This window comes from Oxyura jamaicensis, chromosome 14 (genome assembly GCF_011077185.1).
Source record: "Oxyura jamaicensis isolate SHBP4307 breed ruddy duck chromosome 14, BPBGC_Ojam_1.0, whole genome shotgun sequence".
NCBI lineage: Eukaryota > Metazoa > Chordata > Aves > Anseriformes > Anatidae > Oxyura > Oxyura jamaicensis.
In genome coordinates, this window is record NC_048906.1 from 13,149,089 (window position 1) to 13,173,638 (window position 24,550).

General features: G+C 58.0%; 1 protein-coding gene across 1 annotated transcript; it reads left to right on the plus strand.

The window, feature by feature from the left end:
- Positions 1–366: 366 nt before the first annotated feature.
- PPL (periplakin) lies at positions 367–23,869 on the plus strand. The gene is made up of 22 exons (XM_035339365.1): positions 367–546; positions 7,209–7,308; positions 7,545–7,699; positions 8,086–8,206; positions 8,902–9,027; positions 9,245–9,286; positions 9,399–9,560; positions 10,513–10,620; positions 11,070–11,165; positions 12,191–12,313; positions 13,039–13,185; positions 13,734–13,885; positions 14,192–14,289; positions 14,608–14,765; positions 15,548–15,726; positions 15,808–15,946; positions 16,838–17,031; positions 17,632–17,782; positions 18,081–18,164; positions 18,598–18,714; positions 19,417–19,509; positions 20,261–23,869. The coding sequence occupies exons 1-22, from the start codon at positions 485–487 to the stop codon at positions 22,943–22,945; spliced, it is 5,292 nt and encodes a 1,763-aa protein (XP_035195256.1). The 5' UTR covers positions 367–484; the 3' UTR covers positions 22,946–23,869.
- The last annotated feature ends 681 nt before the right edge of the window (positions 23,870–24,550 follow it).

A 24,550-nucleotide genomic window follows, 5' to 3' on the forward strand; every position in this document is an offset into this window, starting at 1 on the left:
GAAGCGGGGGCTGCATCGACGGAAGGGCGGCCAGCGGGGCGAGGGAGGGGATTGTGCCCCTCTGCCCCTCTCTCCGAGACCCCACCAGCAGCCTGCCCCCAGCACAGGGAGGCCACGAGGATGCTCAGAGGCCGGAGAACCCTGACACGAAGAGAGGCTGGGAGCTGGGGGTGCCCTGCCAGCGGCCTTCGGAGGGGGGGCTACGGGAAAGCCGGGGAGGCTCCCCGAGGGAGGGGACCTCGGTGACAAGGGGCGGGGGGCGACGGCTGCGAGCTGTCAGCGGGGAGCCCCCGCCCGGCCCCGCCCCGGGCCAGCCCCGGCCGTGCCCCTCGCCCGCCGCCCCCGGGAGGGCAGGAGGCAGCCTCCAGCCTCCAGCCCCCAGCCTCCGCCCCGCCTCCCGCCGCCGTCCCGGCGCAGAGCCTCCCGGCGGCAGCGGGGCGAGAGCTGGCGGAGCGCGGCGGCGGCGGCGCCGGCCGGGGACGCGATGCATTCGCTCTTCAGGAAGCGCAACAAAGGGAAGTACAGCCCCTCGGTGCAGAAAAAGAGGTGAGAGACCCCTTAAGCCCCCTCCCCTGCCCCGCTACCGGGGCTGCCGGTGCCGAGCTGCCGGCCCCGGGGGGTGCTGAGAGCCCGGGTCGGGGTCGGGGGTGTCGGGCGCCGAGGTCGGTCTCCGCCGTTGGGTTGTCCGAGGGGCGATGGCTCCGGTCCTCCTCCTTCCATCAGCGCTTTGGGTGGGCGTGGAGACAAGTATCGGTTGTGCCGGGCATAAAAACGAGCGGGGCTGGACGTGCCCGTCGGAAGGACGCAGTTAAAATGGGGGGGAAAAAAAGTAAAAGGGAGGTTCTCCTCCCCCCGAGGAGGCACGGCCGCCCCCCGGGCTGCGCGGTCCACTGCGCGCTGGGGCAGAGGGGAGGTTTTCCCAAATTGCTTCTTGGGATCGATCTGATGTTGGGATCGATTCAAAAGACGTCGGGTTCGGTTCAGAACAGCAGCCTCCCTGTTCCTCCCTGCACCAAGGAGGGGTCCCCAGAGGGGACGGTGCTGCGCTGGCCTGGGAGCCCAGGGGACCAAACAGGTCCCCTCTCTGGAGCCAGGCTGGCAAAGGGGTTGCCAGGAACCCCCTCCCAGGAGGAGAGGGGAGGCCCCGAGCCTCCATGGTGGCCCCAGCCCCAGCGATCCCACTGCCGGAGGAAGGTGCAAACGCCCCGCTGCGTCTGCGCGCTGGCAGCGGAGGGCTCGGTGGGGAGAAGCGCCGTGCCTGGGCCCATGGCTTGGGACCCTGAGCAGTGTCCTGGTGCCGGGAGGGGATGGACGTGGGCATCTTCCCCACGATCCCCAACCCTGGGCTGGTGGCTGCTCCCTGGGGTCCCCAGCTGCCAGCTGGGGTCGGTGCCCGTGGCCGGGTGCGACGGAGGTTTGGGCTTGGGAGGCCTGAACCTGGAGGCTGTGGGCCAGAGCAAAACCTTGTGTTTAGGGCTGGATCGTGCCAGCTGCGGACGCAGCACGGTGCTGGGGCCGGGGCCACCTCCCTCCCTGCAGCCGATCTGTGCTTCTAGCGTGTCTACGCACAGCGGGGGGGGGGGGGGGGGGGGGCTGCACCCATTATCCCCAATTTGTTAATTCCTGCATTGGAGTTTACAAACACCTGGGAGTCCGGGGAACACTCCCCGCCGTGGGGAAACATCCCCGCGATGGGGAAGCCGGCGTCGGACCGGTTGAACCACTCGCAGGAGAAGGCAGTGGGAGAGGAGCAGCTCCCGCCGCCCCGGCCCGTGCTCCAGGCGCTGCCAGGCTCCCCGCCAGCGCCCGCCCGTGCTGCTGGGAGAACCAAGCAGCGCTGCTAACATCAGCCGAACGCCGGGCTGCGGAAACAGGAACAGACATTTCAACACCGGGCGCGCCGTCCAGCCTCGTCCCGTGCTTCGGAGAGGGGCTGCGCGGTGGGCGAGCACCAGGGCAAGGGACCGAGCCCCCGAAGCACCGCCGGGGTAGCACAGCGCTGACCGAGCGCCGGTTTGGCGAGCACCTCCTGCAGCAGGTTGCACCCCGGGCAGGAGCTGCTGTCCCCAGCTCTGTGGCTTCCCCAGCCGGGACATGGAAAGGGCAGAAGTGGCATTTAACCCTGCAGAGCCATGGAGAGGCAAAGATGATTTGGGGTGTGCAGGGTGAGCCGGGCTCCCTGGTGTGCCCGGCCTCGGCAGCACCCACTGCTCCTGGAGCACGTCCCCAGCACCCAGCACCCTTCCGTCACCGGCCGTTGGCAGGTGGTGCTCCTCAGCCCACGTTTTCCATGGTTCTGTCTTCCCGATGCACCAGTGGACAGGACCAGGGCCCAAGTCTCTACACAGAAACATCCCTATCCCCTCTCCATACCCCCAAAAAGAGACGGGAGGCAAGGGCACCATCCCCAGGAGCCTTGTGAGAGATCCAGCTGCCCGGGCTGGATGTGCCAGGAGAGGCAGGGCTGGGGGTGCTGCACGTAATTTACTTTTATAGATAAAAAAGCATTTTTCTGGGTAAGCGGCACTCGGAGGAGCTGAGTGCTAACCAAGCGGTGGTGCCGGTGGGGTAGTGCCGTGCCCCCAGGAAGGCAGGATACAGACGTATGGGGGAACCCCCCCAAACACCCCCCCGGTACCCTTCCCACGCTCTGAAACCAGAAGGTGGGCACCTCTCTTTCGTGAAGAGCTCGGGAAGCGTAAAACACGGGGCGGCTGCGGGAGCTCGCCCTGGTGCCCGCGGGGATCCCGCCCGCTGCCAGCAGTGGCGCAGGAGACCCAGCGCCCTCCTGCCCGGCCCTACCTCGGGGCCGGCGCTGGAGGCTCGGCGGAGGCCCTGGCTGCGGGGCTGACACCGATTTCTGGAGGCTGTTTTGCAGGGCTGGAGTCAGCAGTAATGAATAGACAACCGGTGAGTCAGGGAGCTGCTCTGTATTTATAGCGCAGCGAGCCTCGCCATCGCCTGCCCTATTTTTGCTTTAATTTCCATGCACATTACAATAATATATTGCCATTAATTCAAGGGAAGATAAACATAATAGCAACAAGCTGGGCTCAGCCTGGCAGCCCTGCTGTCCAGCTACGCCCTGACGTGTGCGCTGCTCCCAGCTTTGTACCAGATTCCGATCTCTCCCAAACCAGCGTTACGCTAGCTGAAGCCCGGCCCCTTTGTCCTCTGCTCCACCACAAGCCGGTGCCAACGCAGCCATAAGTGGCCCAGGGGCGTTACGGAGGGGACACCACCCCCGGGGGGCTGCCAGGGGCAGCTGCAGCCTGCGGAGGAGGCTGGGAGGGTTTCCCAGCAGAGCCCCCAGGGGAGCAGGAGCCGCAGGATGCAGCAGGGCAGCGACCTACGGGCAAGTTGTCAGCACAAAGGGGAGCTCTCCCAGGGACCACGTTCATCCAGCGCGGTTGAAACTCCACGAAATGTCCACCTGAACACCCTTAATTAGGGGTGTGGGTGAGCTCCCCTCCTCGCTTGAATAAGGAAGCAATCAGAGAAGCCAAAGGGGCCACCAGGCCAGCTGTCACCCTGCCCACGTCCAGGCACCCGCGCCGCGGGGAGGTTTGGTCCAAGCAGCTCCAAGCAAAGGCACAGCCTGGTAGGTGCAGAGGGAAAAAAAACAGGGGTCATGTCTCTGCTAGGGGAAGGAGGTGCAAATTTCAGCACCCAGAGACCTGAGCGGGTGCACGGGTTTTGCTCGAGCACCTCAGTCGGGGTTTGGCAGGCAGACCTTGAGCCCTCTAAAGCAACCAGGGATTGGTGAGCCGAGTTACAGCCCTGGGAAGCAAATGCAAACGGTGCTTTGTGCTGGGCTGCGAGGCTCAGGAACGTGCTGGCAGGGCGAGAGGCTGAATGTGTTGGTAGGGGGTGGTGGGCAGTGATGGTCCAGGCTAGAATTTGGTCTTGGAAACCAGTTCCCCTCCATGCAGCTTCCCTGGGAGAAGTTTTCAGCAGCCAAGTTTTTGCCTCCTCAAAACAATCACCATATCGCTCTGAAAAGCTGGGGAGAGGGGGGTCCCTTGCTCCGTGGGAGGCTCATGCACCCCAGAGGAGCCTTTGGGCTCTTTCCACCGGCACTGCAGGGGAACACCAAGCACCTCCAGGCAGCTCTCAGCGAAGCTGGAATCCTCCCAAGCCTGGTGAGCCACAGCAAAAACATCTCCTCTCCCTGAAGAGCACGAGAACGGCTCCAAAGCTTGCGCTGAGATGAGTTCCATCAACAGATGCTGGAGCACGGAGCAGCTGCCTCCTCCCCGCTCCCCAGCTGCGAGAAACCCGGAGCAAACCCTCCCCTCGTCCTGGAATCATCCCCGCTCCGTCGCCCTGGCCAGGCCATCCCGCGGCCTCTCTGAAACAGCAACAGGGCTTTTGTCAAACGCAGCTTTTCATGAATGCTATCATTTTTTCCTTTGTGACCAGAAAAGTCCTTGGAAATGTTAAAGTTCTTCAGAAATGGCAAAGCCAGTTTTTCCAGGGATTTTTTTTTTCTTTTTCTTTTTCTTTTTTCTCCTTTTCCAGAACAAAGCCCTCACTATTTGGGCTTTGCCTCACCTTTTCCTCTGCAGGCTCCTTGCCATGCCCAGGTCCCGGGCACCTGGGCCAGGTCCCCTGGGAGGTTTCCATCACCTTTCCCCCTCCCAAAGCCCCGGCAGGTGCCAGCCCTGCCAGGCTCTCGCACGAGCTGGAGACAGCAAACCTCTCCTGCTGCCTGCACTGGGAAAGGCGAGGCTTGGAGAGCAGAGCGATGCCCGTGTCACACCAGAGCGACGCCTGCGTCGCAGCAGAGCGCGTTCCTGCTCGCTGCAAGCAAGCGCTGCGGAGCCTCTCTGCGTTTCCTCTTCCCTGCCAACCCTGCTCAAGCACTGCACCTGAACACTTCAGCAGCAGTTTCTGGATTATTGGGCAAACCGTCTGCCCTGGCACAGCAACACGGGGCACGTCCGCACCCCGATGCATCAGCGCCATGCCAGCTGTCCTGGCGGGGCCATGAGGATGCTCCCGGCAGAGCCGGTGCCCAGCCGAAGGCTGACAGCTGCTCGCTGGGTGCCGGTGCGGGAGATGGGCTTTGCTGATGCAGAGCCCTCCGAGCAAGCACAAAGGCTGGGCTCTGCGGTCACCAAATCACCAGCAGCGGCTTGGAAAGCCACGGCTGATGTGCGGCGTTGCCACGGATCCCAAGCCAGCCCTTGCTTTACTTTATTTCCTTCATACCATTTGGAAGCTTCTTCAGCACAACCAGAACCAGAAAAGCTCCAAGCCTCTTCAGTCGTTTGGGATGGCTTTTCCATCCACACTATCGATCCACTCAAGCCCCAGAGATTCATCCCTGGGCTCGTTCAGAGACACAGGGACTGCCCCAGCCGCAGCGCAGCCAAGCTGCCAGCACGGGGCCAGCCGGGATCCAGCAGCAGAAGCCAACGCTCGCCCTGGCAGGCAGCGGTGACAGACACAAGCCACCTCCCCGCTCAGTGCCATTCTGGTGATGCAGCTTCTATAAAAAGAAGTATCAGCGTAAACCCTGCCCACGCCAGAGCTTCTCGGGGAAGCGCAAGCTTCCGTGGATCTGTCAAATACCACCTGCTTGCAGGGGCAGGGCTTGAGGTGGGGAGGAACAAGCCTGGGGCTTTTTTCGTTTCCTATTGAAAAAGACAGGACGTGTGGCAGGCACCTGTCCCGAAACTCAGCACCAGTGCAGGGAGGAATTTGGCCAGACCTGGCTGGCCCAGCTCTTCTTCCCCAGCGCCACATTGGAAGGGCAGTGAGCTGCGAGCACCCGAGTATCCCCACCACGACCACGCGTGGCCCCCGAGGACCCTGTGCTGTTCCCACGGGCACATGTCCGGGGAAGCCACCACAAAGCCCTCCCCAGGGACCGGCTGCTCACGCTGTGCTGGGGTGGCCGAGCCCCCAGGAGGGACCAGGAGCTGCTGCAGGAGCCCCCACGCAGCCGGGACGCTGCGACCCGCCGATAGCGCCGCTTGCACCTGGACCCCGTCCCACTGCCCTCCGGGGAGCAGCTTGTGCAGGAGCCACGGGGCCTGCCTACCAGCAGCTGTAACGGCAATTAGCATTTCCAAGCGCCATATAAAGATTAATTCTGCCACCATGTAATGAGGTCATTAAGGCTCATTATCCCCACTCGATAAATGATTGGGATGGGAGTGAGCCAAGGCTTCAGCGATGGCTTCCGTCCACACGGCAAAGCGGGCAGGGCTGGGATGCAGCCAGCTGCGGGCTCCGCCAGCACCTGGGACACAAAACCCGGTGTTGGTGCTGTGGGTGAGCACTGGCCCAGCCCCACGGGGCCACGCAGCGCGATGCCAGCAGCTCCGGGGGGGAGATGCTGCGGTGCTTCAGCCCCAAGTGCTGTTGCTCTGCCGGCGGGGCGTGAAGCCAGCCGGGACCTCGCAGCTCCTTGGCACGCAGCGATAATGCAGCCCAAGTGACAGAGGAGATGAAATGTTTAAAATAACCACGGCAATGCAAACGCTGTGGCACGGGGCGTTCCGTGCATTAGCAGGAGCATTTGCTCCAGCTCAGCCGTCCCTGCTGGGAACATTTGGCTGGCCCCGTGCAATCCCTCGCTGATGTGAAGCAGAGCAGGCGGCCGGCTCCGCACCTTGCCGGGGAGAGGCTGGCACCCCCGTCACCCTGGGCACGCGGAGGAGGGAAGGAGAAACCCTGCCTAGCAGGGCAAAGTGCCCGAGCAGATGCAGCATGCGCCGCCCCATCCCCTTTTATTTGGTCTAAATTCAGTGCACCTCTTTGCAGAGCAGACGTCTCCGGAGGGAGGCAGGGCTGCTGCGGGCAGAGCGCTCCGTATGAGTGCTGGGGAGGGCAAACGCCGTGCGGAGGGGGCGGCAGGGGCTGGGGGTGCTGGGGCAACGCGAGGGGGGACGGCGCGCAGCCCAGCCCTGCGCTGCGAGCGGCCCTTCTGCTCCTCGTGGCAAGGGAAGGTCGGGCTTGGCAGCGGCATCGCTCCCATCGCCGCCGCGCTGGGAAGGCCCCGGCCACCGCCCCCCTCCTGGCAGAGCGGCGGCGTTTCGGAGTGTTTTGGAAAGTGTTCGAAAGGCAGCAGTGAGTCACGCGCAGCTGCAGCGCCGGGCGGGCTCGGCTGGCCCCCGGCCATGTGGCAGGGCCACGGCGTGCCAAGAGCAGCCCCCCACGGGGCGACGAGCTCCTCTCCCTCTCCTCTTCCTCCCCAGCATCTCCAGCAAAGAGCTGACCGAGCTCATAGAGCGCCTGCAGAAAAATGCTGACCAGGTGGAGAAAAACATCGTGGAGACCGACTCCCGAATGCAGAATGTGAGTACGAGCCACGGCCCCATGCCCACAGGCTCCTCCAAGCACGCTGACCCCCCTCGGGGGTGGCAGAAGGGACCCCAAATTTCCTCCCGCCCCCCAGCCAGCCTGCCCAGCACTGTGGCCCAGCAGCAGCATTGGGGGGGGGGGGACATCACGCCTGGCACCCACCCCACGGCGGGCTGGATGCTGCTGCTGTCCCCTTTGCGATCGTTTCTCCCCCCTCTCCGCCTGCCCAGGACTTGCACAAGATCAAGGCCTGCCAGCTCGCTCAGTACAAGGAGCTCACGGCTCAGAAGCTCACCGAGTCGGACAAGCTGCTCTATGTGCTGGATGGGGACGCGGCCATCGCCAGGCACATGAAGCACCCCCAGGGGGACATGATCACAGAAGAGTGAGTACCGTGGGGGGGAGCACAGCCCACTCCAGGGGCTCGGACTGGCAGCAGCCCCCCACGCACACCCTGCGGCCGTCCTCGGGCACCTATTGAGCCAGAACCGCTGCTCACCAGCCATGGATAAAGTGCTGGGCAAAGCACATTGGGGCGACATCTGCCCCCTGCCCCGAGCTGGAGGCGTTGCTGAGAGCCTTGGCAGGGGACAGGCTCGCGGAGCCTTTGCCCTCTCACTCCCCATCTTGTTGCTCAACGCCTGCCCAGCCCAGTTACATGGCCAGGGTCCCCAAGGATCTGCCGGGGCCGGGAGGGGACAACCTCCAGCTAATGGCCGGCCCGGTCCATGCCCAAGTGCTGCATCCGACCTCGTCCTTCCCTTCCCGCAGCATCCGGCAGCTGAAGGAACGAGTGGCAAACTTACGCGTGAAGCACGACCAGATCTACAACCTCTCCCTGCAGCACATTGAGCCCCAGGTCAACTGGTCCACGGTGATCGAGGAGAAACAGGTACCGAGGGGGACAGCAGTGCTCCTGTCCGGGGATGGTGCTGGAGGCAGTGCCACTGCTGGCATCTGGGCTGAGCGAGGACAAGCTCTGGGGGTGGCGTGGCCACGCAGGAGCCCACCAGGCTGTTGCTTCTGGGCGAGCTTGGGCAAACCTCTGCTGTTCTCCATCCACGGATGGAGACCGCACTCTGTCCCTGGGCAGCGTGCTCCAACGCCCGGCTGTCCTAAGGGTGGAAAAGCTTCCCCTGCCACCCAGGCTGCACTTCCATCCCAGCGTGTGCCTGTTGGCTCCCATCCTGCTACCACACGCTGCTGGTTTCTCAGTAACTGCCCCGCGGCCACAGGCAGGCTGCTGCTGGGTCCCCCCATGCCTTCTCCTCCACATGCCGGAGGCTTGGCCTCTCCCCTGCCTTGCCACCCCCCAGCCTCCACCTGCTTTGGTCCGCGGTGCATGGCGGTTCCCGGCAGCACTGCTGCATCACCTCCGCCTCTCAAATCCCCAAATCCAGCTTGTGGTGCCGGGATGGGGGAGCACAGCCCATGCCAGCCTCTGCGTCCCTCAGCACGAGCCAGCAGAGCCTGTCCGAGCCCAGTGCCGCTCCTGTCCAACCTCTGGTGGCCAAGAGGAGCCTGCCAGCTCGTGGCCACCATGCCTCGTTGTCCTGTCATTAATTTCCCCCCCCTCGTGTGCCGCAGGACGCGCTATGTGGCAAGGGCTTCGGGACTGACCTGCCGCTGGTCAACAGCCAGGTAGAAGAGCACAACATCTTCCACAACGAGGTCATGGCCATCGGCCCGCACGTCACCAAGGAAGGCACCAAGGTCAGCTTGGCCACGCCGTGTCGGGGCAGGGGGGGGACAGGCAGCTCCCAAAGCTGGCCCAGGTTGGGTGGGTGCCCAGCCCTGCTCCTGCCCTTGGAGCTGAGCATCCTGCACCGGCCCTAGCTTAACGAGGAGGCAAAGGCCATAAAATCCCCATCCCTCATCCACCCTTCCTCAAGCACCCTCCCGACTGTCGCCTTTCTCCTCCCGTTACCAGGAATACGTGAGCGACCTCCAAGCCAAGTACCAGAAGCTGCTGGTAGGAGACCCCTGGGACGGGGGGCTGGGGGGGGGACGAGCCCCTCGCAGCCGCGCTGCGGGGTGGGGAGCGGAGCGGCGCGCGGGGCTCAGCTCCCCCCTCACCCTCCCAGGCCAGCTCGCAGCAGCGGCAGCAGGACCTGAACGCGCTGCAGGACTACATGCAGCGCTGCACCAACAAGCTCTACTGGCTGGATCAGCAGGCGAAGGACCGGACGCACTACGACTGGAGCGACCACAACCTGGACTACCCAAGCCGGCGCCGCCAGTACGAGGTGGGTGCACGCTCGCGCCGGCCCCTTCTGCCTCAGTGTCCCCACTCCATCAGGAAGCACTTTGAGACCTCCAGGTGACAGAGCAGTAATCCTGGCCCTTGCCTCCTGCCAGAAATAAAGCAGAGAGGGAACCCGCAGTGTCATCACTGTACAGCCTGATTACTTATTTTTCCTTTCACTGAATAGTATTTCGTTTCTTCTCCAAATCTTCTTTGCCTTTACGAGAGAGGTAACACTTATTAACATCACTCCTGGGGGAAAATATTGCAAATTAAATTCTATCCTGATCTGTATTCTGTTAGCTAAGGTGTTTACTCACAGCACCTATTTGTCTATTCAAAAATGCCTGTGCATGTGCGTGCCTGAATTTTGCACATGTAAATATTTACGTATTTGAGTAATTTCTGTGATACAGGACACGCATTACACACCCGTGGTGGGTGATGGGGAAATGCATTATGAGTTCTTACACCAAAGAGTGGATGTCTCTTGCACATCATGTCACTGCCCGAAGAATTCCCTGTGACAAACACCTCCTGGCCTCCCTGAGCAGATTGTTCTCCAGGCAAACAAGTTGTCAGACACGAGCCATCATCAAAACTTAAAATGGGTGGAAGGAACCGGTAATTTCAGCACGGAGTTGTCATGATTCTCTCCTTTAGCTCAGTGTTAGCCTGGCAAAAATCTCATCTTCAGCGACATCTGCAAGGAAAGGAAAAATGAAAGCTGCGGTAGGGGAACACCGTGCTTTTGGTCTTGTTCGGGCCCTCACAGCCAAGCCACAGGATTAACCCAGGGTCCTCTCAGAATCATAAAATCATTAAGGTTGGAAAAGCCCTCCAAGGTGGTCCAACCATCCCCCTACCCCCACTGTCACCCACTAGACCATGTCCCTGAGCACCACGTCCAACCTTCTGCTTGTGTGGGCATCAACCTGCCTCTCTCCTTCTAGAACTTCATCCACCGGAAGCTGGAGGAGAAGGAGGAGGCCATCAACAAGCTGCACGCGGACGGAGACCAGCTGCTGGCCCAGAACCACCCCGGGAAGAACGCCATCGAGGTGAGCGCTGGGGCTGCCCTCCGGCCTCCTGGGGGACTCCAGCGTGGGACCTTGTGCCAAGGCCAGGGTGCCAAGCGGGAAGTGCCTGCACGTGTGTGAACGGGGTCTGGGGGAGTGGGGAGAAACCCCAGTAGCTCTTCCCATCCTCCCCGTTCCTCTGGCGATTGTCCTGGGCCAGCCTCAAGGGACAAACTGAGTGGTCACATTCCACCTCTGACGGCAAGGTGGACGTCAGGCCACGGGACTTGCCGCCTCCTTCCCCACAGTCCCATCACAACACCCCAGCTTTGGGCTAGCTTTATGGTATTGCTGCCCCAGCTCTGAGCCAGGAGCCTCTGGAGGGTCCTCGCAGCCCCCCAGGGTCTGGTTGCTCGGGGCGGGTGCTGCTGCTTTTGGCCAGCACGGGGTTGCTGTCGCGCTCCCAGCGCTGACGCCGCATGGTGTTACAGGCGCACATTGAGGCAGTCCACGCCGACTGGAAGGAGTACCTCAACTTCCTGATTTGCGAGGAGAGCCACCTGAAGTTCATGGAGGACTTCCACAAGGTACCAGAGAGATGCCAGCGCACCACGTGCAAGTCCCAATGGCCAGCGCAGTAATTGCTTGGCCAAAGCGCGACGTGCTCCACCGCCACTGCCTGCTGCCAGCACCCTTGTGCACAGACAGCTCTGCTCTGTCGGGGCTTGCAGCAAAGCTCCTGCACCCCCTTTTCACAGGATCAAGGTGGGAAAAGCCCTCCAAGATCATCTGGTCCAACCATCCCCCTGCCATTACCACCCACTAGACCACATCCCTAAGCACCACGTCCAGCCTTTCCTTAACACCCCCCAGGACGGTGACTCCACCACCTCCCTGGACAACCCGTCCCAACACCTCCCCACCCTTTCTGAGAAGAAATTTCCCCTAATTTCCAATTTTTGCCACTTCGCCGACCCCAGGAGTGGAAGGGCTCCGGGTGGGACCTGCACCTGCAGCGCAGGCAGCGCTGCCCACGGGGAGCGCGCGCGAGGGCCGGGCGCTGCAGACAGATGGCTGCCCGATAAATCGCATCTGGCAGCCGGGGAGGCTCCGCGGGGAGCAGGTCGGGCCGGATTCCTCTCCCACAGCCTGGGCGGGTTGAGGACGTGACGAGGCTCCTGCCAAGGTGGAAGCGGGGTGCCCAGCCCAGGCAGCGCCTCTCCTGGGTACTCAGCCCCCACTGGAAGAAGCCCCCCATGGGGGGGGGGGGGGGCGTTTGCATGGGGAAGGGCTGGGCTCTGCCCCCCCCTCCGCACTGGCACTGGGGACAGCATGACACTGTCCACCTGAAACCCAAATTAAAGGCGGGGAGGGCCGGGAAAGGTGCATTGAACAATGCAAAAAGCAGGGTGCCCCATTATTTTTCCCTGGAGCAGTCTTTCCCTAGCTCCGCTATTGCAGCTCCTCATCCTTTTCCATGCCCTCGTGAGGTTTTTGCTGCCCACGCTGCCCGGCTGGGGCTGTTCCTGCTACGGGCAGCACTGGGCTGTGCCTCTCCCCAGCAGGGGAGGGATTCTCTGGGGATTTCACCAAGGATTTCACCTTTCAACAGTTTCAGAAAGATGCGAAGGATGCCCAGGAGCTCTTGAGGAAGGTAGACACAGACCTGGACCAAAAATACAGCCCCGAGTTCAAGGACAGATACCAGCTCGAGTTGCTGCTCAGGGAGCTGGATGTGAGTACTGGTGGAAGCAGGACCGGGGGAGCTGGAGCATCCCCACGGCACCCACGGGTGCTGGCCCTGCCAGGGCGGGCACCCAGCCCTTGCTGCTGCCTCCCTGTGCCCAGCTCTTCCTCCCCCTTGAGCTAGAGATTGCCTCTCCCACAGCAATGTAATTGCTCGCTGGGCTGGTTTTTATTTGTTCTCTCATTGAGCTGGTGCTCGTTAAGGGCGGGAGCATAATTAGACCTGCTGCTGGAGGAGGCAGTGGGATGAGCTGTGCTGTGGTGAGCCTGGCCGTGGGGTCACCCACCGGGACCTGTCTGTGCTGCAGCACATCCCGGGGTGCTGGGAGCCCCTCCTGGGAGCTGCCCTCTCCTTCCAGCCCAGCACCTGCTGCAGGACACCCCCCTGCACAGCCAGCCACAGAGCAACCCTTGCAGAGCCTTTCCAAGGAGCTAATTAGAGCTAATTGCTGGGAATGGGGCTATCCATGGACAACAAGGGATGCCTGTGGCTGGTGCAGCAGCACAATGACCATGCAAACACAGCCCCTGTCCTCAGCCGGGCCCTAAAAGCGGGGGGGGTCAGGGACATGCTCAGCACAGGGCCACAGCAGCTGTAGGGCCCAGCAGCCACGGTCGCTGTGCCGTGGTATGAGCTCTTCCCAAGCTGGGAGGGTGCAGAAGCTCATCCCTCTCCCTCCTTCCCACGTTTCTTTGGTTGTTTCCCTGTGCCAGGACCAGGAGAAGGCCTTGGACAAGTACGATGCCGTGGTGCGGTCGCTGCAGGAGCGCAGCCAGCACGTCCTGCCCCTGCGGCACCGCCGGCAGCCGCCGCCGCAGCCCGTCCCCGTGGAGGCTCTGTGCGAGTACGAGGGCGAGCAGGTACCCTCCCGCCAGGGCCCGGGGGCTCCTCGGGGGTGCCGGGGACAGAGGTGACACCCGGTGAAGGAACGGGCTCTGCGGGGACAAGGCGAGCAGGTTGTGCAGCTGGGGAGGAGCGGAGCGGGATGAGGCCAGGGAATGCACAGACACGGTGCCTGTCACACACCCTGCCTGGTATTGCGACAGCTCGGCTCCATCACATTCCCACGCTGGGACGGTGACGACATGCAGGCGTGTTTCTGACCAGATTCACTCCCAGCACCGTCACGCTGGTGTCCCCAGCACCCACAGGTGCTGTCCCTGCAGGACGGGCCAGTCGGGGCGAAGCAAGGGGACATAGCACCGGGGAGCAGCGTGGGCTGACTCAGCTGCCCGTGCCTCCTCCCTGCCCTGGTGCGAGCAGAGGCACAGCTCAGAGCTGGGCGCTGCAGGGAGGGAGCAGCAGGGCATGACTCTTCTGCACAGGGCAGATGCTGGGTGGCACCGCACGTGGAGCGGGGTGGGAGGCACATCCTGACCTGTGGCCGCTGCCGCTTCCTGTCCCCTAGGGCCAGATAACCCGCGGAGCCCACTACACCCTGCAGAAGAACAGCGGGGATGTCTGGGAGGTGACGGACAGCACTGGAGATGCCATCAGCGCCCCAGGTGTCTGCTTCATGATCCCCCCTCCGGACGCGGAGGCAGTAGCGCTGGCAGACCAGTACGTACAGCTCAGCCGTGCCACATCCTCCTCCTGCCACCACAGCCTCAGCCCTCCCCCTCCCTCCATCCACATTCCCTTCCTCTGGGGGGCATTAAGGGGAGGGGGTGGGAGCCTGCCCGGCCCTTTGGGAAGTGCTCACAGGAGTGAGGGGTGCAGGCACGCACCTCATCTGCCCCCCTGTCACCAGCCATCAGGCTGCAGAGGGGCCCTGGCTGGGCTTCACCCCCACCTCCACGGCCAGGATGGGTGCTGGGGGGCGAGGGGCCGGCTCTGAGCCCAGCCCCGTGCTGTCCCGTTTCACAGAATCGCTGACAGCTACGTGAGCGTGAAGGAGAAGACCGCCAACTGCAAGAACATCCTCCAGCAGCGCTACGAGGGGCTGAAGGCCGACAGCATCGGAGGTGGGGCTCATCCCTCCCCAGGTGCTAAAAGGGGGTGGCTGTGCCTTGTCCCCTCAACCAACAACCCCGCCATGCTGTGACATGCCTGCCCTCCTACCCAGGAGATGACGGTGGAGCGTAGCACACACAGTCCGCTCCAAACCACAAAATTATAGCAACATCACACCCTGTTCAGGGTCCCCAGGCAGCGCTAGGACACGTGGGGGGCTCAAGCAGCCAGGTTGTGGTCACAGGGGGCAAGTAGCAGAGGAGGACGTGGGTTTTGTCGTTAGTGGTGGGACTGAGCTGGCTCTAACCTGTTCCCCTCTTCTCAAGCAGATGCTGCATCAGTTCAGGGCCGCCAGCTCCTGGCAGGGCTGGAGAAAGTACACAGCGACCTGGACAAGCTGGAGAAAGCAATCACGGCAAACCTCCGCCCGCCGCTGGAACAGAGTCGGGCTGTGCAGGACAGCACCGAGCGCTCCAAGGACCTGAAGGTATGAAGCAGGCAGGTGGTGCTGCACGGGGACCCTCCTCCCAAGGCCAGGCCCCTCTCCCCCCCCAGGGGTCTCCATGGTGGTTCTCAGTGTGCTGGGTGCTGTAGGTGCTCTGGGTGCTGTAGGTGCTCCTGGAGCACGAGGGCATGGAGCAGTGCCACCACCAGCAGCAGCAGCAAAGGAAGAAACACAACCCAAACATTTAGGCTCCAGGGCAGTGCTGCTCCTTGTGCGTAGCTCAGCACCTGCCCCGCTAGGCTCCAGTGCTGTAACGTCCTGCTCCTTCCTCTCCTCCTGACCCCTAATTAGGCCAGGCTCCGTGCCACAAACCTCCCTTGTTTTAGGAGGAAATTCGGTTCCTGGTTACATCACCTGCCAAGGGCTGTGTCCAAATCCAGGTGCTGCCGCAAGTGAAAGCAAATTGCTCCAACTGCCTGCAGCACTTTGATGCCCAGGCAAGAAGTCATCCTTCAGGGCGCAGAGCCCAGGGGTCCAGATGAGCTCAGCACGTTTCCAGCAGAGCTGGAGCTGCTGTGAACCAGCCCCTGCCAGCCAGAGCTTCCTTGTGCCAGCACTTCCTAAGTGCTAGTGAGCTTGCCCCAACAGAGCTGCATACTAACTCAGAATATCCTCTTGTTCCCCATGGGCTGAAGGGCACCGGCCACCAAATGCACGCCTCAGCCCTGCCCTCCCTTCCTGCACCGCATGGCTGCAGGTCAGTTTCTGCTGTAGCCACCAGGTCCTGGATCAGTTGCTACCAAGGTTTTATTTTCCTCCTGCAGAACATTACCAATGAGGTCCGTCGCATTGAACCGGAGAAAATGAGGAAGATCCAGGAGTGTGAGATCTTTATTGAATCAGTGCCGAACACCGGCAGCGCCACCTTGGTCAAGAACAAGGTGGAGAACACCACCAAGAAGTACGAGCGCGTGGTCCAGCTGCTCAGCGCTGCGCAGGAGAAGTAAGTCAGGGCCTGAGCCTGGCATGCTGCAGGAAACAGGTGCAGGTGTGCTTCAGTACCTTTGCTTTTGTGTCCATACAGAGTTGAGGTGGCCACACACCTTGAGAAGAGCCTCCAGCAAGGCCGAGACCTGCTGTCCACGTATGAGAACAAGCTGGTGACAGATGACACTGTGCCGGAGGATTTGCGCGTGATAGACCGCAAGAAAGAAGAGCTGCTGGTGAGTGCTAACTCCAGCCAGTTTTCTACCCTATTGATGTGCTCCCCATACAGAAACACCTTCTGAGAGCTCTGGGAGTTGCTGCTCAAGTCACAAACGTGAAGCAGCTGGTGAAGGGACAGGCTCCCCCAGCTGGGACCTCACCTGCCTGCAGTGATGCCCACGGCCGAGCAGAGGCAGCCTCTCCTCGGGTTTCCTGCCAGGTGTAGCTCAGCAGGTGCTCTCACAGGAGGAGAGGAACCTGTGCAGAGACCTTAAACATGAACCATTCCCATCCCCAAGCCAGAAAGCAAATGCCGGTTGAGTATTTCTGATTTGACAAATGGGCAAGCAGAGAAGGAAAAGATGCAGTGGTCTGGGAAAAGCAGTGCAGAGGCCTGGTACAGAAAAGGGCTGGACCTGTCAGCGTGCTGGGAACAGTTATCTTGGAAAGGAAAACCTGCCGACCAAAACTGGCAATCCTTCTGCTAGAAAGGCCAAGACCTGGGCCACAATTTCACATCCTTCTTCAGCTTTCTTGTCAAGGCCCTGTGTTTAGACTGGCATGAAGAGCTTTCACAGCTCCTTCCGGAGCTGCTGCACCCACAGGCACGGGTAACACGGGGGCTTGCAGGAGGAGCACCACACATTTCACACGTGGTATGCTCGCTTCTAAAGATTAACAGAGAAGGGAGAGAGCTCACTTTTCTCCCCAGCTGCTTTACCAGGCAGCTCTGCTTACAGTTCAGCTCTAACTTGCTTTTCTCCAGAACTTGCAGCACTGCTGCAGCTCAGCCGGTCCCCACCATCATCTGCAGCTCCAGCACAATGGCTTGAGTTGAGGGGGAGCAGTGATGAAAGTCTGGCACTTGTGCAGCTCTGGAGAATTTCTCTCTCCTGCTTTTTCCCCAGGCCATGGGCTCCGAGCTCCAATCCAAAAGGTTCCTGCTCAATGAAGCAGAGCAGAACTTGCTAAGGACAAAGACGTGCTCCAACACCCTGGCCAGCAAATTCCAAGAGCACTGCCCTGACATCGAGCGGCAGGAAGCAGAGCTCTACAAACTCAACCAGCGCTTCAACAACCTCAGCAAACAGATTGACCACAGGTAAGACTCCACGACAGCATCTAGCTAGAACTGGACCGGCCTGGAGAGCTGGGATATTTACAGTAGAGCAGGATCTGGAAGAGGCATAACACGGTCTAGGAATGAGCAGTTGCAGAAATGCTTCCAGGGAGGACTAAGGAGGAAGCAATAGAGGTTCCTGGCATGCACTGGCTGGGTAGGTGTGGGCAGCCTCTAGGAGGAAGTGCTCTTGCAACAGAGATAGGGACTTTGGCAAGAGCAACTGCATTGGCCACTACATTGGTATAGTAAGAGTGCAGGAGCTGTCATCCACCCACATCTGCCTCTGCCCGGATCACGTCACATCTTGTACCTGCTTATCCCACTAAAGGCTTACACCCAGTAGTCGGCATCCTCCTCATTCTCCCTGCAGTTGCCCTGTGACTCCTTTCTCCTTTGATTTCTGCTTACTTTTATACCAACCGGGTGGCACCAATTCCTGCAGAGGAGTGAGGTGGAGAACAACTGGCTCAAATCTGGGTCTTCAGGGAATGGGGGAAGGGGAAGCGGGGCCTGGTTAAGTGGTGTTTGCAGAAGACAACAGATGCAATAGTACTGACATTCAGCTGATTTCCCCTGCAGAACGCAGACCCTACAGAAAGCAAAGAGTGCCTATTCCAACTACCGCACAAACTACGAGAAGATCAACCAGTTCCTTTGCAACATACCTAACTATGAGCCGCAGGAGACGGACAACATCCAGCAAGTGGAAGTGAAGCTGAAGAACCAAGTGGTAATTCTTCACAAGAGCCCTGGGCTACATGGGGGAGAGGAAAAGGAACACAAAACGATAATTAATAGATTTAGACAGCTTCTGCACATAAAAATGGAAAAATATACAGACCTGCTGGCTTTACCTATTTTTACACTGTAAGATCCCATTCTCCCATCTGTGACTTGTTTGTATGTAGCAAAGCAGCTCTAGGAGGTTGCAATTCTCGGTGTTGTAACTCCAATGGCAACCCTCACAAAGGCTGAACGAAGCTTTAGGGTTTGGCATTCCCTCTGACATGCATCTCCACGCACCCTAGGCGCTCCTCGGTGATATCGCAAGCAAGGAACAGGAGGTGCAGAAGGTCTCCGCCACCGCTCAGCAATACCAGCAGGCAGTGAAGGTAAGAACTGCAATTCTGCCAGCAGGATAATTCTTCACATCCTACGAAGTGCTGCCTAAAGAAGGCCTATGAAGCCTAGTGCCCCTGCCCAAACAGCTGAGGAGCTAAACCCAGGTGATGTGTGCTCTAACACTGAGACAGCACGGCCGTAAGCCAGGATATGCTGCCTGTGAAAGGAGGGTTTCCACTCCACGCCCACTATTGGTGCGGTACCTGGCAAGTCTGGGCACACAGCTCCGGTCACTGGGCTGTAGGACAGGCAGCACCCACCTCAAACCCTGCCAGGACATTCTGCCAAAGCACTCCAGGTCCCACCACCCTCAGCAACTCGTCCAAACCCTGGGCCAAGTCCTGAAAGTCAGGGTCCAGGAGGGATCCACTCACGAAGGGGACCCAGTAATCTCACCTTTCTCCTGGGAACCTCTTCCCACAGGACTACGAGCTGGAAGCGGAGAAGCTACGATCCATCCTCGACCTAGAGAACGGACGGAACGGGTACACAAGCAAGAAGCCCAGGCTCCAGTCTCCAGCCGCCAAAGTAAAAGAGGAGGTAAATAAGCAGTAGCCTACAGAGAGCTAAAGCAGATGACAGCTTTATAGGACCAAGAGGGATTTTGCAAACAATTATTTTACAGTCAGCAGCCTCGGCCCCAGAGGGGAATGCAGGGGAGGGCAGAAGACCAGGGGAGGAAGGAATTTTTCATCATTCTGAGGCCACTGATTTTTGGGGATGGGATAGCCAGAATGAAGGAGGGAAAACACCAGATTTAGCACTTCTTTCTCAAAGGAAGTGCTTCCTTTTCCCACAAGCCAAAATCCTGAAAACATTTCTCCTCTCAAGACTTTCAACCAGGGAGTGAGATTTCACTGCCACAGACAGGATCCTAGAAATAAATACTTATGGAGAGGGCAGGCCACGAGCCACCTATTTACACCGGACCTGTTTTGTGTAAAACTCATCTCAAACTCATCCTGCCTATCGAGGCAGGCAGCCAGAAGTGTCCACCTGGTTCTTCCTCAGTTGCATCTCTTTTTGCAAGTCTTGAGTAGGAAACATGCAGTCTAAGGAGGTGAGATTACCGTAAGTGTGCACACGTGCACAAGAACCGCCCGTCCTCCCCCAAAGCTGGTAGGAAGCGATTAGAAAAGCACCCAGCGTTCCTGCTCTAGGGCCTGGCCATTGTTTCTGTTCAGCAAGTCTTGACCAAACACCTCTGGCTCCAGCTTCGCTGAATGCATCTTTTTCTCATAGGAAGCTGTTCTGGCAGCCAAGTTCACCGAAGTAAACGCTGTGAATAAACAGAGGCTGCAGAACCTGGAATTTGCTCAGAACCTCCTGCGGCAGGTAACTCAGGGCCAGCCAGCACGTGCTGCACGCGGGGAGGCTCGGGAGGGTCAGCGTGCTGCTGCTGTCAGTTTGGATCTCTGCTTGCAGCTGGGAGATGGATACCACACAGCTGCAACAGGCTGTGGCAGTGTGATCCTGAAAGAATACTTGTGTACACAGTATACACATGCTTTTGCTATTACAAGTTGAACCAGAAACAAATGTAGCTGGCATTTCCTGCCCCAAAAGCCCATTAGCCAGCAGACTCAATCAGATTGCCAGGCACTGGGCACACAACCTCTGCATTTTCCAGTCCCCACACCAGTATATTCCCCTCATCCTCAGAAGCTCCATGTCATTTTTAACACTTCCTTTTTGCCCAGCCCAGGCCAGAATTTGTGTCCCTCATGGTTGAGAGCTTTGCTCTAACAGCAACTGGCATCACCAAGAGCATTCTTCAGGGTGGAAATCCAGAGAGCAATTCAGGAGAAGCCTATTTGCCAAGGTGCTCTGTTCAGTGTTGGCAGTAGGCAGCCTCCCTTAACCCAGATTAACATCCTCCTGTGGTTTTGTTACAGGAGGCACTGAAGTCACATGGCACCTTAGTCACATGGTCTGAACTTTTGGGTAGACCTGTGCGGTGTCAAGAGTTGGACTTGATGATCCTTAAGGGTCCCTTCCAACTCAGGATATTCTATGATTCTATGAAGATAAGCACTGAGTATGATCATTTGGGAACGTTAACTACATGCTTTTTTCCCAACAACAGCAACCAGATGCTCTAGTAACACAAGAATTTGTCCAGACCAAGAAGTCTGGAAGGCCCATGGAAGAAGTTTGGAAGTTGAAGAAAGAGCTGGAGGATGAGACACAGCGTCGGCAACAGCTGGAAGCTGAGATCAAAGCCATTCAGAACAACATTGTCCACCTGCAAAACCAGAAGCCCCAAGAAACGGTAGTTAAGAAAGAACTGGTGAAGAAAGTGCCTGACCCCCAGCTAGAGGAGAGCTTCCACAAATTGCAGCAAAACCTAGCGGAAGAGCAGCGAAAGAACCAGGTGCTCCAGGATGAGCTGGAGGCCCTTAAAATCAGGCTGCGTGTTCTGGAGCATGAGAAGAGAGAAGGAGGGCAGGAGTATATAGTGAAAGAGGTGTTGCGTATTGAACAAGACAAGACTCAAGCTGATGAAATCCTGAGGCTCAAAGAAGAATTGGAAGAGCTCAGGAGGCAGGAAGGAACCAGAGAGAACGAGGTCAATCTGCTACGTCAACAAATTGCTGTGCTGTCCAGCGAGAAGAACAAAGAGCAGGAGAAAGTAACGGAGAAGGAGGTGCTGAAGCTGCAGAACGATCCCCAGCTGGAGATGGAATTCCGGATGTTGCAAGAGAACAAGCAGAGGGAGAGTGCCCTTAGGCAAAAGCACGAGGAAGAGCTCAGCTTCCTCCAGGAGAAGCTCAAACGTCTTGAGAAGGAACGGGCCATCGCTGAGGGCAAAATTACGGTCAAGGAGGTGCTGAAGGTGGAGAAAGACTTGACCATTGAGAGAGAGGTGAACGAGCTCCGGCGCCAGTACGAAGATGAGAAATCCAAGGGTCGTTCCAATGAGCGGGAAAAGGCTGAGCTGCTCAGGAAGATCCAGCTGCTGGAGGAAGAGAATGCCAAGGTGGTTGTACAGGAGAAAGTGCGTGAGATTGTGCGCCCAGACCCTAAGGCTGAAAATGAAGTTGCCAACCTCCGTTTGGAGCTGGTAGAGCAGGAGAGGAGGTACCGGGGTGGCGACGAGCAACTGAAGAGCTGCCAGAATGAACTGGCTGCTCTGAGGAACAGAGGGCCACTGGTAGAAGTCAAAGAAGTCATTAAGGAGGTCATTAAGTACAAGAATGATCCAGAAACTGAAAAGGAGCTACAGCGACTCCGCGAGGAAATCATTGAGAGGACAGGAGCAATTGAAAGAGCTGACCTTGAGATCTACCAGCTGAAACAAGAGATACAAGCTTTGAAAGATACCAAACCTCAAGTGCATACAAAGGAAGTTGTTCAAGAAATTCTGCAGTTCCGCGAAGACCCCAAGACTAGAGAGGAGGTCGAGTCTCTGAGAGTGCAGCTAGCAGAGGAACAGATGAAGCACATTGACCTGGAGAGGGAGCGGCTACTCCAAGAAGAGAAGGTAAGGCAGAAGGAGGAAGAGCTTTCCCAGGTGAAGGAGAAAGTGGTCCAGCAGGAAGTAGTGAAGTACGAGCAAGATCCTGCCCTGAAAGCTGAAGTCAATTCCTTCTCGCAGAGCATTGAGAGCGAGCTGAAGCAAATTGACTGCCTCCGTGAAGAGCTCCGCAAGCTGCAGAGGAGGAGGTCTGAGCTAGAGCGTCAGCTGGAAGAACTTGAGAAAGAGAGACAGGCCCGCAGAGAGGCGGAACTGGAAGTGCAGAGGCTGAAGATTAGGTTGAATGAGTTAGAAGAACAGGAGAGAGAAACGACAGAACGCGTAACTGTGAAACAGAAAGTGATCCTTCAGCAAGATCCCCAGCAAGAGAAGGAGCACTCCCTCCTCAAGCTGGAGCTAGAAGAAGAAAAGCACCGGAGACAAGTCTTGCAAACTGAACTGGAAGCCCTGAGAAAGAAGCTCCTTTCTTTGGAGAAGATGGAGGTCAAAGAGAAAGTGGTCTTTTCAGAGAGCGTCCAAGTGGACAAAGGAGACACAGAGTACGAGATTCAAAAGCTGAAGAGCAACCTGGAGGAGGAGAGCAGGCGTAAGAGGGAGCTAGATGCAGATGTCAACAGGCTCGAAACCAGACTGTCCGAGGTGGAATTCAACAACTCTAAGTCGTCAAAGGAGCTGGACTTATTAAGAGAGGAAAACCACAAACTACACCTTGAAAAACAGAATCTGCTGATGGAAACAAGGAGACTGCAGTCAGAGATTGAACTCACAGCAACAGAAGCTCGGGATTTGAGAAACATGACCCACGTGGACAGTGGAATAAACCTGGACTCCAGATTCCAAGCTCTGGAAAGAGAGTTAGATGAGCTGAAGCAGTTATCCAGAGAAAAAGATGCAGAGATCGAGCAACTCCAGAATCGCCTCAAGACAGTGGCTATCAAGAGGGAACAAAGAGAGAACCACCTGAGGCGCTCCATTGTGGTCATTGATCCCGACACAGGCAAGGAAATGTCTCCTGAGGAAGCTCACGTGCTCGGCCTCATTGAATGGAGCCTGTTTGTCAAACTGAAGAGCCAGGAATGTGACTGGGAAGAGATCTCAATAAAGGGTCCCAATGGGGAATCATCCGTGATCCTCGACAGGAAGTCCGGTAGGGAGTTTTCAATTGAGGACGCCTTGAAGAGTGGAAGGCTGACCATGGCTCAGTACAACTGTTACCTCAACAAGCAGATGTCGATCCAGGAGTTGGCAGTCTTGGTGTCCGGAGGTAATTACACAGCGCTCCCTCCACTCTAGAAACTTTTCTTAAAAGCAGCGAGTCAGAGCCGCACCTCTCGTTAGACTACCAGATCACTGCAAATCCTTGCCCTCCTTTGCGTCTTCCAAAATGCTAGAGCCTCTGCCCCAGCCATGCTATGAAGCCACACTGCTTGCTGTCACATGCTGTGGAAAAGCACCGCCAGTAGTGGAAAACACATTTGGCGAGACTACAGCCAAACCTTCTCCCCCTCTTCAGCCCTACCTAATCACTCAGCCTAACGAAGAACAAGACGAAGTGAAGTACCTGAAGTCCAAAGACTCAGCAGAACCCGCAGTTTCTTCAACATATAGTCACGTAGTCACATAAAAAGCTGTATACAGCAGACATACGAGAGACCGAAGGTCAAGATGACTCCGAGATGGAGTCATAACCAGCGGGAGCTGGTTATGTCAGCTACATGTTGGTAAGCCAGGCAGTTTCATTGTGGACATCTAAGTGACGAGATCGTCCCCGGAGAAAACCGGCTCTGTAAACAAAAGGTGCAACGTACATCTCAATTCCTTATCACCCCCTGAATACCTAAACACCACCTTTTTGTTCACCTAAGTGCCGATGCTGGTGGGGAAGAGCAAAGCAAAGCACAGTAATTTGATGGCGTCAGCCCTAGATCCAGGAGGAGCATTCATATACCAAAGAGTTCACCAAGAAGCACGTGAAGAGCCGGCAGCGGTGCCGAACACAAGATGCTAGTGTAAGTGTAAAGCATGCAACTGTAACCAAACGCAGAGTGCCTTCGAAACACAGTTAGCTTACCTCATGGCAAAAAGCCATTTGTGCTGGTATTTTACTGAATAGAGGTACATGCAGCTACACGTTTCATTTACTTGTGTAAGGGAATGGGAAATAGAGGGGAATTCTATTTATAGTACGAAATAAAGACGCAGTGGTTCCAATCCAAAGTTTGTTTTCCTTAATTATTTTGACAGTCTCTTGATCTTTGGCTTTGCAGGAAGGCGTTGTTTCAGAGTCAGAATTAAAAAAAAAATAAAAGTAAGACTGTCCGTTTCAGATGTTGACTTTCCCAAGAGGGAAGTTGCTGAACCAGCATTAGCTGGGACTAATTAGCAGCATGAGATGGTAGCAAACTGCACCAACAAATGGGACTGCAGCTACAGGAAGAGGGAGTTATTCTGGGACAGTACCAGAGGCTTCCATGTCTGGAGCACAATTGGTTCCTTTTCCTGAATTTCTGTTTTACCAGGGAACACCTGCCCTCTCTTCTCTCCCTACCAGATTCTAGGCATGCAGACCTTCAAAAAAATACCCAGGATCTTTTCACATTATATCACCAACTTGTCCAGTGAAAGCTCTGGCAGATCTGCGGTGCTTTTTAACCACGCTCACGTTCAGCTCTGCCCAAGCCACAGCCTGTATTCCTCATGCCATGTGCTTGCTTGCGGTAAGTCCCCACAGCGCTCAGTACCTGAGCCCCAGCAAACTGCCATCAGCAAAAGCAGCAGTAAGCACGTTCACCACGGACCCATCCTGGCACTGGAGATTAACACAATTATTTTACCTTTGTGAATGAAAGGACCACGCAGGATCACACCGTTGCTCCAGCGGATGTCAACTTCAAACCT

What these genes read in the sequence shown, in the direction of transcription:
- PPL (XM_035339365.1), top strand. Translation starts at nt 485, where the DNA reads ATGCATTCGCTCTTCAGGAAGCGCAACAAAGGGAAGTACAGCCCCTCG. An exon ending in CCCTCGGTGCAGAAAAAGAG is followed by an intron (nt 547 to 7,208) that starts GTGAGAGACCCC and finishes CTTCCTCCCCAG; the next exon opens with CATCTCCAGCAAAGAGCTGA. An exon ending in CCGCCAAAGTAAAAGAGGAG is followed by an intron (nt 18,715 to 19,416) that starts GTAAATAAGCAG and finishes TTTTTCTCATAG; the next exon opens with GAAGCTGTTCTGGCAGCCAA.